At 40.0% G+C, this 18,913-nt stretch overlaps 3 protein-coding genes across 3 annotated transcripts; all 3 read right to left on the reverse strand.

The window, feature by feature from the left end:
* Window positions 1-3,040: 3,040 nt before the first annotated feature.
* Window positions 3,041-4,683, reverse strand: LOC149104074 (melatonin receptor type 1A-like). Its single transcript, XM_089272468.1, has one exon. The coding sequence runs from the start codon at window positions 4,362-4,364 to the stop codon at window positions 3,306-3,308; it is 1,059 nt and encodes a 352-aa protein (XP_089128594.1). The 5' UTR covers window positions 4,365-4,683; the 3' UTR covers window positions 3,041-3,305.
* A 3,620-nt stretch (window positions 4,684-8,303) lies between these two features.
* On the reverse strand, window positions 8,304-10,938 carry LOC149104075 (melatonin receptor type 1A-like). The gene has a single exon (XM_089274231.1). The coding sequence runs from the start codon at window positions 10,493-10,495 to the stop codon at window positions 9,437-9,439; it is 1,059 nt and encodes a 352-aa protein (XP_089130357.1). The 5' UTR covers window positions 10,496-10,938; the 3' UTR covers window positions 8,304-9,436.
* Window positions 10,939-13,846: 2,908 nt separating this feature from the next.
* Window positions 13,847-17,342, reverse strand: LOC149104076 (melatonin receptor type 1A-like). Its single transcript, XM_089274052.1, has one exon. The coding sequence runs from the start codon at window positions 16,613-16,615 to the stop codon at window positions 15,572-15,574; it is 1,044 nt and encodes a 347-aa protein (XP_089130178.1). The 5' UTR covers window positions 16,616-17,342; the 3' UTR covers window positions 13,847-15,571.
* Window positions 17,343-18,913: the final 1,571 nt, after the last annotated feature.

The following is an 18,913-nucleotide window of genomic DNA, read 5'->3' on the forward strand; positions in this document are numbered from 1 at the left end:
TCTGCATCAGGCCCGGGTTGTTCGAAAGGTGGATAACGCTATCCAGCTGATAAATTACCATTCAGTGGATAGCGCGGTTTGTTTTGTGAACACTTATCCATTGGAGAGCGTTTTATCCGGTGGATAGCGTTGTCCAGCCTTCGAACAACCGGGGCCAGATGATTATGCTCTTGTTCAGGGCCGTAGCCATTAACAGGCAAACTGAGGCACGTGCCTCAGTCATCTAAACACCCTAAATACCTAGGAAGAGAATTTAAAAATGGACATTGCCTCAGTCATTATTAGGCCTCCGTTATAAGCCTGCTGGTTTCTTTTTGAGGTCTCTTCGCCGCTTTTTGAGTATTGTCAATATCTTTTGTTATTATTCACGTGGCAAATATATGATGATGATGATGATGATGGTGAAAGTGATTATTATGTTTTTACCCTATTTACAGTAAATCATCAGACGAGCGCGGACCGTGATTTTTTTAAAACATTATAAAGTAGCTGTCAAATTGAATTGTTTTGAGCTGCCATTCACAGGAGACTCTAAGGATGATCTTGTCCGCCTTTTATCCGTTTTCCGGTTCGTTTCCATTTTTTTTTTGTCTGAAGTAGTAATCCCCCACCTCCAATGCTACAATGCCTTATAGGTATGACGCGGTGAGAGTCACTGACAGATACCTGCTACTCTTCCCTTTCTCCCCACCCACCATTCAGCTTCATCGAGAAATTAAAATGCTCCGACCAAGGAGCTAGCACGGATTCACTGCGCCACTGATTCAGCATTGTATGGTGTCGGAGGTGTGTGTTCCAACATGACGGGGATTGAAGGTTGATACCTGTCGATGGAACCGTAACTGAAGCCAGCTGCAGTATAGTGGTGATATAGGACTGGATTGTAAAGCTGCCTTTACTGCCGCCGGCTATAAATTGCCTGCACCATTCCAATCAATGCGAATGTGAAAGGAGTGCAAGCATGCTGTGACGACTGAGAAATTACATGCGAACAACGCGTCTTAACATCCACTACGAGACCCCGGCCTGTATACTGTATGACACGACATTTGTGCCGGAAAAATTTTTATGTCGGAATCTTTGAAAAAAAAAATAAAACCAAAACTCGCAAAAATTAGACGCGAAAAAATTTCGTCCACACGGTATGTTGAAAACAACTAGAAAACCCTTTCTCAGTAAATGTTTCGTAAGTCACTGGTACATCAATGAAAATAATAAGTGAGTAAAATTTGGAACTGCACCTGTCTGAATTGGTCCGTTGTATCATAAACAATTGTTCCAGTCGCGCGCGTTGGATATGAGATGCAACGAGGCACGTAACGCCGAGCTGGCTATAACTGTTTTATTAAAAACGCCTCCAAAAATAATTGATAGAAAACAAAAATGAAATAAAATTACAAAAATTACGCGTATCCTTAACATATTTGTAAAGCATGGTGTAATATAATGGCTCATATACCACGATGGCTAAGCCAATGAAAACTCTTGAATTGCATTATCCAATGATCCAGTTTATGAGAATAAACAAACCCACCCGGACAAAAACTAGCCTAAGGGTCTGTCACAATCTGAATACCTCTTCCTGCATCGTCTTATATTTGAAAATGTCAAACCGTGAACCGAGAGCAAGGACTCTGAGATCAAAATTCCACGACTTTCATCTAGTCCGTGTAAATGTTAGGATCTTGGCTGACTAGGGAATTAAAAAAAAAAACCACGAGCATCAGTTTAATTTTCATGACAGGATCTCATAAATTCTGCGTTAATTTATATGAACTTCCCGTCTTCTTTATGCAAATTACCACTTTAGTGTTTAAACGCCAAAATTGACGTATTCTGTTCTAATTACTGACTCATTCTATTGAATCATAAGCGGGAAAAAGGAAATTAAAATAGGAACGTCGTGTGAGTCGATATTTTCCTCTTATACCACCTCCGCTAGCTTTCATGGGCAAAGAGGATGGTTCATGACCATTTCCAATTCAAGCTCCAAAACTGTTTTTCGCAGAACTACAACCAGCTTGGCGTCATCTGAATACTACAGTGAATAGAGCCGGAATTACTATAAACACACACCAAACAAACAAAAAACCCAGGAGACTTGGCTTCAAACCTGTTTTATTTTTCACGAGCTTCAATTGTTATATGAAACCAGGGCCGTAGTTAGTAACAAGTAAACCGGGGCACTTGCCTCAGTCATTTTTTTCTGTTTTTGTTGTTTACAGTCAACATAAACGTCCTAAACACCTAGGACGGATAATTTAAAGCGATGCAAATTACCTCACTCATATTTTTTTTCTGGCTACGGCTCTGAAACTACACATTAATATGAATCTCTTGCTAGTAGGTAGAGAAAAAAATCAACTATAACGCTATGCTGTTTTAAAGTTTAAATGTTCCAGGACGTTTTCCGTAAGTCTCGTCGCTACATTAAAAAGTAGAAATGACTGCGCAATATGTATAAGATAATGAGACTATCCGTGGCCAATTGGTAATGGTAACTTGTACCTGTAGTTAACTAGGTTTATTATATGACTGAGAAAATTACTTCAGTGTGATTGGCCGAGAGCAGGCCAGACAATATTTACTGCTATTTTTTTATATGTCTGCAGGGCAAATAAACACAGGCAAGCGCATTTATCATGTTTAAAATTGAACTTTGACTGGCACTTTTGGTAATGTTCGGTATCATATCTACTCGCGGTTATAGCGTATAAGCTGTATTTAAAACGGACGATTTCCAGAAGCCTTGATATGGCTGCCTAGCAAATTAACAAAAAGGGAAAAAAAAAAGACGCTCACCTAACTCATTACAGAAGGAAGCTTGGAGCAGCTTCATCCGGTGTCAGCACTTCAACGAACCATTGAAATCCAGTTGTTTCTACATAGTCTGTGTCATCTCTTAACGCTTATTGACTTCACTTCACGTGTATGATTCATTTAAATCTTTATTTTCACAAAAACGTCGTTGTCGGACTTTTGTGATTACATAAAGAAAGGTGTTACAACAGCAGTAAAAGCATCCGCTTATTACCACCTTAATATGCAAGCGAATATGTCAGTTTATATTTGCATAGCTTACAAACGTCTGAAACCGCTCTGAGGCACAAATTACCCTAAAAACCAACAATAGCCAAAGGCTAATTTTTTAAATGGCTCCCAATAAAGTTTTTTAGTGGATAAGGCATAATGCATAGATTCTTCTTTTTGTTGATCGCGACTGCATTCTTTAAAGGTTTATGGATGAAGGCCGTAAATACTCGGTGTAATATGGACAATTTCGCGGTGTGGTCTTGGTAATGGATTTAAAAAACACTGCTGGTTGCACTCACTTTTAAGACTGCCATGTAAGTGACACGGTTGAGATTTGGCAAGGCGTGTAGTTCCATGTTCTCCACCAGAATACCGACCCGAGTTTGCCTTGGAGCGATACGTTTTCTTTTGAAACAGAACAGCATTTTACGAAACTCTTGCCGGAAGCCATGGTTTGTAGCAGCATAAATAAGGGGGTTTATGGAGCTGCTTAAGAAGACAAAAAACGTGACGAGCAATGGGATAATTCTTGGAACAGGAGTTGGGGAAAATCGATTTGTCAGGGAAAGGCTCCACATTGGCATCCAACATAGGAAAAACCCGGCGAGCACAAAGGCGATTGACTTGCTTATTTTTATTTCTTGGACTGAAATTCTTGCTTGAGTGACAACAGGGATGGTATGTAGCTTTGGTGCAACTTCCAAATTGTGATGCCTTATAGTCTTGAACACATTATAGTAGCTGAAAACAGCGACCAAAAATGGAACACCAAAGTACACCGCCACGATAAAGCAATAGTGAAAGAGCTTTCTATTTTCCGTGTAGTGCTCCACGCTACAGGCGGCAAAACCAACAATGAATTCATACCTCTGCCAATTTGTTATACGCGCAACAAAGAGATAGCCAGCTAGAGAAAACCACACACATGTCAGCCATAACTTGGAGCGCCAAGGAGAAAATATTTTTCCATAATGATTTGTTTTTACTATTCGAATGTATCGGTTGAATGCTGTCAGACCCATAGTCGCGGGGGGACAGTAGGTGGAAAACACATCCACGAAGCCGTGAAGCTGGCAAATCCCGTCGCCAAAAGTCCATTTACCGACAACCAAAGTCCAGAAAGTTAGTGGCATTTCGAGCACAGCACATATCAGATCGCCGACAGATAACGCGGTGATGTAAAGGTTAGTGGTAGATCTCAGTCTTGGGTTGCGATAGACGGCTACGCAGAGCGCCCCGTTGCCCACTAGACTAGCGATGTTAAGAGCAAGGCAAACCGTGGATTCTGTTACAACGAGAGCAAGGCTTCTTGGTGGAAGATCTAAAGCCATTTTCAATTTTCTTCACGATTTTTTTAGTGGACTTCCTTGGGCGGTGATGTTTTTTACATGGTGTCAGTTCTAGCTACAGTAATATTTGCTCATCAAACATCAGTTAGTGACATTCGTTTGCGCCTTACTTTCATCAATTAAATAAAGCCATGCACACTCTCGCAATTCTGTGTTTGGAGGAAGGAACATAACAGGGATGTAAAATACCGTTGGAGAGCAAACGTCTATGGGCAATTCTCCAAAGAGTGCAGCCGGCCATGGAAACACCTTTTCAAACACCAACGCAGTCACGGTTTTCATTACAGCAATAAAATGTCAGAATCGGGTTTTCACCAATAACACACATCCTTATTTATAGAACTTACTATGGAAAGTAACTCGAAAGCAGGTGTGGGTAAAACAAAACAAATATTCAACCGAAACCTTGTTCCTGTCACGGATTACAGGCTAATTAAAATTTTTGACTTTTAAGTGTGGCAGGTGATGGTATAGATGAAAAACAGTAAACGGATAATGCTTTGCCTAGTCCACATTCAGCTTAGACCCCCTTTCCTTGTTTGTGGGCGATTACTGCCTTTTAAGCAAACAAAAACGCCTTGTCTTGCTGTTTTTGACATCAGCAGGGAGTATTTTTTTTACTCCTACGAAGCGATGGGAGCCTGTTGTAGTTTGGGTTTCAATGTGGAGACTGAGGTTTTCACTCAAGACAAGCGGAAGGACAGATGACTCTTTTCAGAAAGTTGCCAACATTAAATCTTTATGGTTCAGAGCAGTAGATAAAATAATTAACTGCCAAAGATGCGAATTATTGCCAGCATAGTTAGCAAAATATTAACTCTATAAATCCGAAAGAAAATAAACTTTACTGAATAAAAAAAGGGGTCACTACAAATATCATATCTTATGCTGAAAATTGAATAATAAAGCTCAAAATTCAGAAAAAAATATCGTTTGAAAGAAACAAACTGAGCGAGACAGCAATCATCTATATAATTATTGCTTCTAAAAGGAAAAGTAAAAAAAAACTGTGAAAACTTAGAAGCTCTTAGCGGGGATCCCAGTCCAATCACGCCTTTTAATTTTCCGCCGCAGTGACGTTTCATTTGAAATTTCATCCTAAATACACACTGCTTGTGTGATTAGTTTTACTCAAGAGTCATCAACTCTCTTGGTCAGATCAACTGATCACGTGTTGCTTGACATGTTTCCTTTGTCGTCCCCAGGGCCCCATCGTTCGCGCTCTTACCGCCCTATCTCGTACTTAGGCCTCGCGGAAGATTCAGGATGACCCTGGGCGCTTTCCATTCGACCAAAATTTCTGAACTTTTTTAAACGGGGACAAATGGTAAGGAAATTTCCAGGGAATGGTCCCAGAGAATCCGAAAATTGTTGAATTTCCGAATAGCGAACCATTCAACCGAAAATTCTGGAAATTCAGGGATAAAAATCAAATGGAGCGGAAATTTCCAGGAAAATATGTTCGAAAATTTGGGTATATCTCACGAGGTTGTCCTCCTTTTCGGAAATTACGGAAATTCGCAAATTTCTATTCAGCGTTAGTTCTTTTAGCCGCGATCACAGCGAGTTGGAGATCTCACGCGAAGATGACGGCGACGCGTATTCGAAAATGGAAATACTTTAGAATCATTCCACTTATATGTCGATAAATACTAGCTGCAGCTAAATTCGTGAAGAAAGCGTTTTATAAAATAATGCCCCCGTAGTGTACTTGTCTGTTTTGCGTAGGCTGGCTAGGAAATGCACAAAGATTTATAACGCGTGCAGAACCATTGTAGCGACTTTTTCGCTACCGCTGTGCTTTGTATAAGGTCCTTGCTGTTGTGGTCTTTAAAAAGTCACGATGTCGACATATTAGTGTTCCGTTTGCTTCTATATTTGCGATTTAAACCTCGAAGTCATTGAAAAATTCCAAGCGAACAAAACTGTGCGGCTTGTCGTTTTCCACGCTAGAAAAGTCTGTACCATTCGCGCGCCTATGGAAATTTCCGGAAATTCTTACCGGAATTTTTGGTCGAATGGAAAGCGCCACCTGTTTCTTTTGTTGCGTCGCCTCGCATAAGTCTACTTCATATAAGCCACTCCACCTATCTGTTACCAGCCTGCATTTAGACGCTGACTCCTATTCCTTTCACGCGTGAAGTGAAATCCTGTTTTTAATAAAAGGACTACGCTTTTCATATTTAAATACATGTTTCGACAGTTAAACTTTGTCATCTTCTGTTATTAACTTGTATATTCAAATTCATTCTAGTTGTAACTGATGATAACAGAAACACGTATTTAAATCTGAAAAGTGTTGCCCCTTTTTTTTAAAAAATTATTAGTCGCCAGCTGCTAACAAGACCGTTTGGTAAAATTCTGTATTCTATAATAAGTCATATCATTCTCGCATTTTGATTGGTTCTTACTTATGATCAATTGGAGCACAGACGCATAGATGACGTCCTTAACCTTTTGTTTGGTTCTTTATTTCAAAACACAGATAGATTGCATGTTGCCGTGCGTGTATTCCGTAACAGATCACAGACGTCAAAATGTGTAAGAACATCAGTGCCACTCGGCCATGGCCTCATGTGCCACTTTCGTTGTCCTCACCACATTTTTATGTCATTTGTGATCTGTTATGATTACAAATGAAGATTATCCTGCAGTCCGACTGCTAGACTGGAAATGTCAAAGAGGTCTACTAAGAGCGCGATCCGACAGCCATTTGAAAAACACGAAAATTGTGCAGGTCGTATTGCCAGTAAAGGACCGACATTTATCTCCAAAGGACTCTGGAAACAACCGCTTTTTACGTGGAGTTCGTAAGGACAAACTATCCCAGTATGCTCCGTAAAAGGTACTAGAGTTCGCACCCCTGTGCTCATTTTAAACTTTCTATGTCGAGTTCGCCTCCACCTTTTTCGAGTTAGCTCCAAAGTCAATGGATTAAAGAAAATAATAATAATAAAATAATAATAAAGAAATAAACATGTTTTGAGTGATTTTGTTTCATTATGCCCACTGATCTGGGGTGAGCTTGATAGCTAGTTGAGTCGATGTAGTTGCGAACTCGCTTGGATGCGAAACCTCCAGTTACCCCAACAAATACTCACAAATCACGCCTGGCAACTGCCTCAAGACAGCATAAACTACTTCCCCAGCAAGACTCCCATGGATTTGAGGTAAATATGAAGCAAGACACATTTCTTGGCTATAAAACAAACGAACCCCTTCATTCTTATCTGCAGCTGCCATGCGAGTTTGATGTGCGGAACTTCGATTTCAAGGGCACTTTTGTACATAAACATGTAATGCACGTAAGCTTTACAACGATGACATAATGCATATTGACTTTTTTTAATTTCTTTTTTCTTTTTACTTTTTTGATCTTTATGAAGCGATAACTTCTTTAATTATTGTGTAGGCCAACTATCCAGGCAGGGGTTTCATTACTGTTTTCAACAGGAGGGCTGCTGGTTTTCACAGGCGGGCAAAACTATTAGAACTGAATTTCTTTGAAAGAACAACCTTCCGCTAGATGGTCACAACAGTCGGGCAAATTACCATTTTAGTGTTTAAACGCCAAAATTGACGTATTCTGTTCTAATTACTGACTCATTCTATTGAATCATAAGCGGGAAAAAGGAAATTAAAATAGGAACGTCGTGTGAGTCGATATTTTCCTCTTATACCACCTCCGCTAGCTTTCATGGGCAAAGAGGATGGTTCATGACCATTTCCAATTCAAGCTCCAAAACTGTTTTTCGCAGAACTACAACCAGCTTGGCGTCATCTGAATACTACAGTGAATAGAGCCGGAATTACTATAAACACACACCAAACAAACAAAAAACCCAGGAGACTTGGCTTCAAACCTGTTTTATTTTTCACGAGCTTCAATTGTTATATGAAACCGGGGCCGTAGTTAGTAACAAGTAAACCGGGGCACTTGCCTCAGTCATTTTTTTCTGTTTTTGTTGTTTACAGTCAACATAAACGTCCTAAACACCTAGGACGGATAATTTAAAGCGATGCAAATTACCTCACTCATATTTTTTTTCTGGCTACGGCTCTGAAACTACACATTAATATGAATCTCTTGCTAGTAGGTAGAGAAAAAATCAACTATAACGCTATGCTGTTTTAAAGTTTAAATGTTCCAGGATGTTTTCCGTAAGTCTCGTCGCTACATTAAAAAGTAGAAATGACTGCGCAATATGTATAAGATAATGAGACTATCCGTGGCCAATTGGTAATGGTAACTTGTACCTGTAGTTAACTAGGTTTATTATATGACTGAGAAAATTACTTCAGTGTGATTGGCCGAGAGCAGGCCAGACAATATTTACCGCTAATTTTTTATATGTCTGCAGGGCAAATAAACACAGGCAAGCGCATTTATCATGTTTAAAATTGAACTTTGACTGGCACTTTTGGTAATGTTCGGTATCATATCTACTCGCGGTTATAGCGTATAAGCTGTATTTAAAACGGACGATTTCCAGAAGCCTTGATATGGCTGCCTAGCAAATTAACAAAAAGGGAAAAAAAAAAGACGCTCACCTAACACATTACAGAAGGAAGCTTGGAGCAGCTTCATCCGGTGTCAGCACTTCAACGAACCATTGAAATCCAGTTGTTTCTACATAGTCTGTGTCATCTCTTAACGTTTATTGACTTCACTTCACGTGTATGATTTATTTAAATCGTTATTTTCACAAAAACGTCGTTGTCGGACTTTTGTGATTACATAAAGAAAGGTGTTACAACAGCAGGAAAAGCATCCGCTTATTACCACCTTAATATGCAAGCGAATATGTCAGTTTATATTTGCATAGCTTACAAACGTCTGAAACCGCTCTGAGGCACAAATTACCCTAAAAACCAACAATAGCCAAAGGCTAATTTTTTAAATGGCTCCCAATAAAGTTTTTTAGTGGATAAGGCATAATGCATAGATTCTTCTTTTTGTTGATCGCGACTGCATTCTTTAAAGGTTTATGTATAAAGGCCGTAAATACTCGGTGTAATATGGACAATTTCGCGGTGTGGTCTTGGTAATGGATTTAAAAAATACTGCTGGTTGCACTCACTTTTAAGACTGCCATGTAAGTGACACGGTTGAGATTTGGCAAGGCGTGTAGTTCCATGTTCTCCACCAGAGTACCGACCCGAGTTTGCCTTGGAGCGATACGTTTTCTTTTGAAACAGAATAGCATTTTACGAAACTCTTGCCGGAAGCCATGGTTTGTAGCAGCATAAATAAGGGGGTTTATGGAGCTGCTTAAGAAGACAAAAAACGTGACGAGCAATGGGATAATTCTTGGAACAGGAGTTGGGGAAAATCGATTTGTCAGGGAAAGGCTCCACATTGGCATCCAACATAGGAAAAACCCGGCGAGCACAAAGGCGATTGACTTGCTTATTTTTATTTCTTGGACTGAAATTCTTGCTTGAGTGACAACAGGGATGGTATGTAGCTTTGGTGCAACTTCCAAATTGTGATGCCTTATAGTCTTGAACACATTATAGTAGCTGAAAACAGCGACCAAAAATGGAACACCAAAGTACACCGCCACGATAAAGCAATAGTGAAAGAGCTTTCTATTTTCCGTGTAGTGCTCCACGCTACAGGCGGCAAAACCAACAATGAATTCATACCTCTGCCAATTTGTTATACGCGCAACAAAGAGATAGCCAGCTAGAGAAAACCACACACATGTCAGCCATAACTTGGAGCGCCAAGGAGAAAATATTTTTCCATAATGATTTGTTTTTACTATTCGAATGTATCGGTTGAATGCTGTCAGACCCATAGTCGCGGGGGGACAGTAGGTGGAAAACACATCCACGAAGCCGTGAAGCTGGCAAATCCCGTCGCCAAAAGTCCATTTACCGACAACCAAAGTCCAGAAAGTTAGTGGCATTTCGAGCACAGCACATATCAGATCGCCGACAGATAACGCGGTGATGTAAAGGTTAGTGGTAGATCTCAGTCTTGGGTTGCGATAGACGGCTACGCAGAGCATCCCGTTGCCCACTAGACTAGCGATGTTAAGAGCAAGGCAAACCGTGGATTCTGTTACAACGAGAGCAAGGCTTCTTGGTGGAAGATCTAAAGCCATTTTCAATTTTCTTCACGATTTTTTCAGTGGACTTCCTTGGGCGGTGATGTTTTTTACATGGTGTCAGTTCTAGCTACAGTAATATTTGCTCATCAAACATCAGTTAGTGACATTCGTTTGCGCCTTACTTTCATCAATTAAAATAAAACCATGCACACTCTCGCAATTCTGTGTTTGGAGGAAGGAACATAACAGGGATGTAAAATACCCTTGGAGAGCAAACGTCTATGGGCAATTCTCCAAAGAGTGCAGCCGGCCATGGAAACACCTTTTCAAACACCAACGCAGTCACGGTTTTCATTACAGCAATAAAATGTCAGAATCGGGTTTTCACCAATAACACACATCCTTATTTATAGAACTTACTATGGAAAGTAACTCGAAAGCAGGTGTGGGTAAAACAAAACAAATATTCAACCGAAACCTTGTTCCTGTCACGGATTACAGGCTAATTAAAATTTTTGACTTTTAAGTGTGGCAGGTGATGGTATAGATGAAAAACAGTAAACGGATAATGCTTTGCCTAGTCCACATTCAGCTTAGACCCCCTTTCCTTGTTTGTGGGCGATTACTGCCTTTTAAGCAAACAAAAACGCCTTGTCTTGCTGTTTTTGACATCAGCAGGGAGTATTTTTTTTACTCCTACGAAGCGATGAGAGCCTGTTGTATTTTGGGTTTCAATGTGGAGACTGAGGTTTTCACTCAAAACAAGCGGAAGGACAGATGACTCTTTTCAGAAAGTTGCCAACATTAAATCTTTATGGTTCAGAGCAGTAGATAAAATAATTAACTGCCAAAGATGCGAATTATTGCCAGCATAGTTAGCAAAATATTAACTCTATAAATCCGAAAGAAAATAAACTTTACTGAATAAAAAAAGGGGTCACTACAAATATCATATCTTATGCTGAAAATTGAATAATAAAGCTCAAAATTCAGAAAAAAATATCGTTTGAAAGAAACAAACTGAGCGAGACAGCAATCATCTATATAATTATTGCTTCTAAAAGGAAAAGTAAAAAAAAACTGTGAAAACTTAGAAGCTCTTAGCGGGGATCCCAGTCCAATCACGCCTTTTAATTTTCCGCCGCAGTGACGTTTCATTTGAAATTTCATCCTAAATACACACTGCTTGTGTGATTAGTTTTACTCAAGAGTCATCAACTCTCTTGGTCAGATCAACTGATCACGTGTTGCTTGACATGTTTCCTTTGTCGTCCCCAGGGCCCCATCGTTCGCGCTCTTACCGCCCTATCTCGTACTTAGGCCTCGCGGAAGATTCAGGATGACCCTGGGCGCTTTCCATTCGACCAAAATTTCTGAACTTTTTTAAACGGGGACAAATGGTACGGAAATTTCCAGGGAATGGTCCCAGAGAATCCGAAAATTGTTGAATTTCCGAATAGCGAACCATTCAACCGAAAATTCTGGAAATTCAGGGATAAAAATCAAATGGAGCGGAAATTTCCAGGAAAATATGTTCGAAAATTTGGGTATATCTCACGAGGTTGTCCTCCTTTTCGGAAATTACGGAAATTCGCAAATTTCTATTCAGCGTTAGTTCTTTTAGCCGCGATCACAGCGAGTTGGAGATCTCACGCGAAGATGACGGCGACGCGTATTCGAAAATGGAAATACTTTAGAATCATTCCACTTATATGTCGATAAATACTAGCTGCAGCTAAATTCGTGAAGAAAGCGTTTTATAAAATAATGCCCCCGTAGTGTACTTGTCTGTTTTGCGTAGGCTGGCTAGGAAATGCACAAAGATTTATAACGCGTGCAGAACCATTGTAGCGACTTTTTCGCTACCGCTGTGCTTTGTATAAGGTCCTTGCTGTTGTGGTCTTTAAAAAGTCACGATGTCGACATATTAGTGTTCCGTTTGCTTCTATATTTGCGATTTAAACCTCGAAGTCATTGAAAAATTCCAAGCGAACAAAACTGTGCGGCTTGTCGTTTTCCACGCTAGAAAAGTCTGTACCATTCGCGCGCCTATGGAAATTTCCGGAAATTCTTACCGGAATTTTTGGTCGAATGGAAAGCGCCACCTGTTTCTTTTGTTGCGTCGCCTCGCATAAGTCTACTTCATATAAGCCACTCCACCTATCTGTTACCAGCCTGCATTTAGACGCTGACTCCTATTCCTTTCACGCGTGAAGTGAAATCCTGTTTTTAATAAAAGGACTACGCTTTTCATATTTAAATACATGTTTCGACAGTTAAACTTTGTCATCTTCTGTTATTAACTTGTATATTCAAATTCATTCTAGTTGTAACTGATGATAACAGAAACACGTATTTAAATCTGAAAAGTGTTGCCCCTTTTTTTTTAAAAAATTATTAGTCGCCAGCTGCTAACAAGACCGTTTGGTAAAATTCTGTATTCTATAATAAGTCATATCATTCTCGCATTTTGATTGGTTCTTACTTATGATCAATTGGAGCACAGACGCATAGATGACGTCCTTAACCTTTTGTTTGGTTCTTTATTTCAAAACACAGATAGATTGCATGTTGCCGTGCGTGTATTCCGTAACAGATCACAGACGTCAAAATGTGTAAGAACATCTGTGCCACTCGGCCATGGCCTCATCTGCCACCTTCGTTGTCCTCACCACATTTTTATGTCACTTGTGATCTGTTATGATTACAAATGAAGATTATCCTGCAGTCCGACTGCTAGACTGGAAATGTCAAAGAGGTCTACTAAGAGCGCGATCCGACAGCCATTTGAAAAACACGAAAATTGTGCAGGTCGTATTGCCAGTAAAGGACCGACATTTATCTCCAAAGGACTCTGGAAACAACCGCTTTTTACGTGGAGTTCGTAAGGACAAACTATCCCAGTATGCTCCGTAAAAGGTACTAGAGTTCGCACCCCTGTGCTCATTTTAAACTTTCTATGTCGAGTTCGCCTCCACCTTTTTCGAGTTAGCTCCAAAGTCAATGGATTAAAGAAAATAATAATAATAAAATAATAATAAAGAAATAAACATGTTTTGAGTGATTTTGTTTCATTATGCCCACTGATCTGGGGTGAGCTTGATAGCTAGTTGAGTCGATGTAGTTGCGAACTCGCTTGGATGCGAAACCTCCAGTTACCCCAACAAATACTCACAAATCACGCCTGGCAACTGCCTCAAGACAGCATAAACTACTTCCCCAGCAAGACTCCCATGGATTTGAGGTAAATATGAAGCAAGACACATTTCTTGGCTATAAAACAAACGAACCCCTTCATTCTTATCTGCAGCTGCCATGCGAGTTTGATGTGCGGAACTTCGATTTCAAGGGCACTTTTGTACATAAACATGTAATGCACGTAAGCTTTACAACGATGACATAATGCATATTGACTTTTTTTAATTTCTTTTTTCTTTTTACTTTTTTGATCTTTATGAAGCGATAACTTCTTTAATTATTGTGTAGGCCAACTATCCAGGCAGGGGTTTCATTACTGTTTTCAACAGGAGGGCTGCTGGTTTTCACAGGCGGGCAAAACTATTAAAACTGAATTTCTTTGAAAGAACAACCTTCCGCTAGATGGTCACAACAGTCGGGCAAATTACCATTTAGTGTTTAAACGCCAAAATTGACGTATTCTGTTCTAATTACTGACTCATTCTATTGAATCATAAGCGGGAAAAAGGAAATTAAAATAGGAACGTCGTGTGAGTCGATATTTTCCTCTTATACCACCTCCGCTAGCTTTCATGGGCAAAGAGGATGGTTCATGACCATTTCCAATTCAAGCTCCAAAACTGTTTTTCGCAGAACTACAACCAGCTTGGCGTCATCTGAATACTACAGTGAATAGAGCCGGAATTACTATAAACACACACCAAACAAACAAAAAACCCAGGAGACTTGGCTTCAAACCTGTTTTATTTTTCACGAGCTTCAATTGTTATATGAAACCAGGGCCGTAGCTAGTAACAAGTAAACCGGGGCACTTGCCTCAGTCATTTTTTTCTGTTTTTGTTGTTTACAGTCAACATAAACGTCCTAAACACCTAGGACGGATAATTTAAAGCGATGCAAATTACCTCACTCATATTTTTTTCTGGCTACGGCCCTGAAACTACACATTAATATGAATCTCTTGCTAGTAGGTAGAGAAAAAATCAACTATAACGCTATGCTGTTTTAAAGTTTAAATGTTCCAGGACGTTTTCCGTAAGTCTCGTCGCTACATTAAAAAGTAGAAATGACTGCTCAATATGTATAAGATAATGAGACTATCCGTGGCCAATTGGTAATGGTAACTTGTACCTGTAGTTAACTAGGTTTATTATATGACTGAGAAAATTACTTCGACGTGATTGGCCGAGAGCAGGCCAGACAATATTTACTGCTAATTTTTTATATGTCTGCAGGGCAAATAAACACAGGCAAGCGCATTTATCATGTTTAAAATTGAACTTTGACTGGCACTTTTGGTAATGTTCGGTATCATATCTACTCGCGGTTATAGCGTATAAGCTGTATTTAAAACGGACGATTTCCAGAAGCCTTGATATGGCTGCCTAGCAAATTAACAAAAAAAAGACAAAAAAAAAAAGACGTTCACGTAACACATTATAGAAGGAAGCTTGGAGCAGCTTCATCCGGTGTCAGCACTTCAACGAACCATTGAAATCCAGTTGTTTCTACATAGTCTGTGTCATCTCTTAACGTTTATTGACTTCACTTCACGTGTATGATTTATTTAAATCTTTATTTTCACAAAAACGTCGTTGTCGGACTTTTGTGATTACATAAAGAAAGGTGTTACAACAGCAGTAAAAGCATCCGCTGATTGCCACCTTAATATTCAAGCGAATATGTCAGTTTATATTTACATAGCTTACAAACGTCTGAAACCGCTCTGAGGCACAAATTACCCTAAAAACCAACAATAACCAAAGGCTAATTTTTTAAATGGCTCCCAATAAAGTTTTTTAGTGGATAAGGCATAATGCATAGATTCTTCCTTTCGTTGATCGCGACTGCATTCTTAAAAGGTTTATGGATAAAGGCCGTAAATACTCTGTGTAATATGGACAATTTCGCGGTGTGGTCTTGGTAATGGATTTAAAAAATACTGCTGGTTGCACTCACTTTTAAGACTGCCATGTAAGTGACACGGTTGAGATTTGGCAAGGCGTGTAGTTCCATGTTCTCCACCAGAGTACCGACCCGAGTTTGCCTTGGAGCGATACGTTTTCTTTTGAAACAGAATAGCATTTTACGAAACTCTTGCCGGAAGCCATGGTTTGTAGCAGCATAAATAAGGGGGTTTATGGAGCTGCTTAAGAAGACAAAAAACGTGACGAGCAATGGGATAATTCTTGGAACAGGAGTTGGGGAAAATCGATTTGTCAGGGAAAGGCTCCACATTGGCATCCAACATAGGAAAAACCCGGCGAGCACAAAGGCGATTGACTTGCTTATTTTTATTTCTTGGACTGAAATTCTCGCTTGAGAATGTAGATTTGGTGCAACTTCCAAATTGTGATGCCTTATAGTCTTGAACACATTATAGTAGCTGAAAACAGCGACCAAAAATGGAACACCAAAGTACACCGCCACGACAAAGCAATAGTGAAAGAGCTTTCTATTTTCCGTGTAGTGCTCCACGCTACAGGCGGCAAAACCAACAATGAATTCATACCTCTGCCAATTTGTTATACGCGCAACAAGGAGATAGCCAGCTAGAGAAAACCACACACATGTCAGCCATAACTTGGAGCGCCAAGGAGAAAATATTTTTCCATAATGGTTTGTTTTTACTATTCGAATGTACCGGTTGAATGCTGTCAGACCCATAGTCGCGGGGGGACAGTACGTTGAAAACACATCCACGAAGCCGTGAAGCTGGCAAATTCCGTCGCCAAAAGTCCATTTACCGACAACCAAAGTCCAGAAAGTTAGTGGCATTTCGAGCACAGCACATATCAGATCGCCGACAGATAACGCGGTGATGTAAAGGTTAGTGGTAGATCTCAGTCTTGGGTTACGATAGACGGCTACGCAGAGCATCCCGTTGCCCACTAGACTAGCGATGTTAAGAGCAAGGCAAACCGTGGATTCTGTTACAACGAGAGCAAGCCTTCTTGGTGGAAGATCTAAAGCCATTTTCAATTTTCTTCACGATTTTTTCAGTGGACTTCCTTGGGCGGTGATGTTTTTTTCAATGGTGTCAGTTCTGGCTACAGTAATATTTGCTCATCAAACATCAGTTAGTGACATTCGTTTGCGCCTTACTTTCATCAATTAAAATAAAGCCATGCACGCTCTCGCAATTCTGTGTTTGGAGGAAGGAACATAACAGGGATGTAAAATACCCTTGGAGAGCAAACGTCTATGGGCAATTCTCCAAAGAGTGCAGCCGGCCATGGAAACACCTTTTCAAACACCAACACAGTCACGGTTTTCATTAAAGCAATAAAAATGTCAGAATCGGGTTTTTACCAATAACATGCATCCTTATTTATAGAACTTACTATGGAAAGTAACTTGAAAGCAGGTGTGGGTAAAACAAAACAAACATTCAACCGAAACCTTGTTCCTGTCACGGATTACAAGCTAATTAAAATTTTTGACTTTTAAGTGTGGCAGGTGATGATAAAGATGAACAACAGTAAACGGATAATGCTTTGCCTAGTCCACATTCAGCTTAGACCCCCTTTCCTTGTTTGTGGGCGATTACTGCCTTTTAAGCAAACGAAAACGCCTTGTCTTGCTGTTTTTGACATCAGCAGGGAGTATTTTTTTAACTCCTACGAAGCGATGGGAGCCTGTTGTATTTTGCGTTTCAATGTGGAGACCGAGGTTTTCACTCAAGGCAAGCGGAAGGACAGATGACACAACTTAATATCATGAGGCGTATTTCACGAAACTTCCGCGGCACTGTTCACTGAAGTTGGTACCGTCAATAATGAAATCTTGTGCGAGACTGGAATCTAAATATCTAAAAATACCTCACTTGGATAACAAGTAGTTTTTCAGAAAGTTGCCAACATTAAATCTTTATGGTTCAGAGCAGCAGATAAAATAATTAACTGCCAAAGATGCGACTTATTGCCAGCATAGTTAGCAAAATATTAACTCTATAAATCCGAAAGAAAATAAACTTTACTGAATAAAAAAAGGGGTCACTACAAATAGCATATCTTATGCTGAAAATTAAATAATAAAGCTCAAAATTCAGAAAAAAATTATCATCGTTTGAAAGAAACAAACTGAGCGAGACAGCAATCATCTATATAATTATTGCTTCTAAAAGGAAAAGTGAAAAACAGAGAAAACTTAGAAGCTCTTAGCGTGGATCCCAGTCCAATCACGCCTTTTTCCGCCGCAGGGACGTTTCATTTGAAATTTCATTCTAAATACACACTGCTTGTGTGATTAGTTTTACTCAAGAGTCATCAACTCTCTTGATCAGATCAACTGATCACGTGTTGCTTGACATGCTTCCTTTGTCGTCCCCAGGGCCCATCGTTCGCGCTCTTACCGGCCCTATCTCGTACTTAGGCCTCGCGGAAGATTCAGGATGACCCTGGGCGCTTTCCATTCGACCAAAATTTCCGAAATTTTAAACGGGGACAAATGGTACAGAAATTTCCAGGGAATGGTCCCAGAGAATCCGAAAATTGTTGAGTTTCCGAATAGCGAACCATTCAACCGAAAATTCTGGAAATTCAGGGATGAAAATCAAATGGAGCGGAAATTTCCAGGAAAATATGTTCGAAAATTTGGGTATACCTCACGAGGTTGTCCTCTTTTTCGGAAATTACGCAAATTCGCAGTTTTCTATTCAGCGCTAGGTCTTTTGGCCCCGATCACAGCGAGCTGGAGATCTCACGCAAAGATGACGGCGACGCGTATTCGAAAATGGAAATACTTTAGAATCATTCCACTTATATGTCGATAAATACTAGCTGCAACTAAATTCGTAAAGAAAGCGTGTTATAAAAATAATGCCCCCGTAGTGTACTTGTTTGTTTTGCGTAGGCTGGCTAGGAAATGCACAAAGATTTATAACGCGTGCAGAACCATTGTAGCGACTTTTTCGCTACCGTTGTGCTTTGTATAAGGTCCCTGCTGTTGTGGTCTATAAAAAGTCACGATGTCGACATATTAGTGTTCCGTTTGCTTCTATATTTGCGATTTAAACCTCGAAGTCATTCAAAAATTCCAAGCGAACAAAACTGTGCGGCTTGTCGTTTTCCACGCTAGAAAAGTCTGTACCATTCGCGCGCCCATGGAAATTTCCGGAAATTCTTACCGGAATTTTTGGTCGAATGGAAAGCGCCACCTGTTTCTTTTGTTGCGTCGCCTCGCATAAGTCTACTTCATATAAGCCACTCCACCTATCTGTTACCAGCCTGCATTTAGACGCTGACTCCTATTCCTTTCAGGCGTGAAGTGAAA

The sequence above is a fragment of the Orbicella faveolata genome, unplaced genomic scaffold (genome assembly GCF_042242905.1).
Source record: "Orbicella faveolata isolate gen_17 unplaced genomic scaffold, um_ofav_v1 contig_35, whole genome shotgun sequence".
Classification (NCBI taxonomy): Eukaryota; Metazoa; Cnidaria; class Anthozoa; order Scleractinia; family Merulinidae; genus Orbicella; species Orbicella faveolata.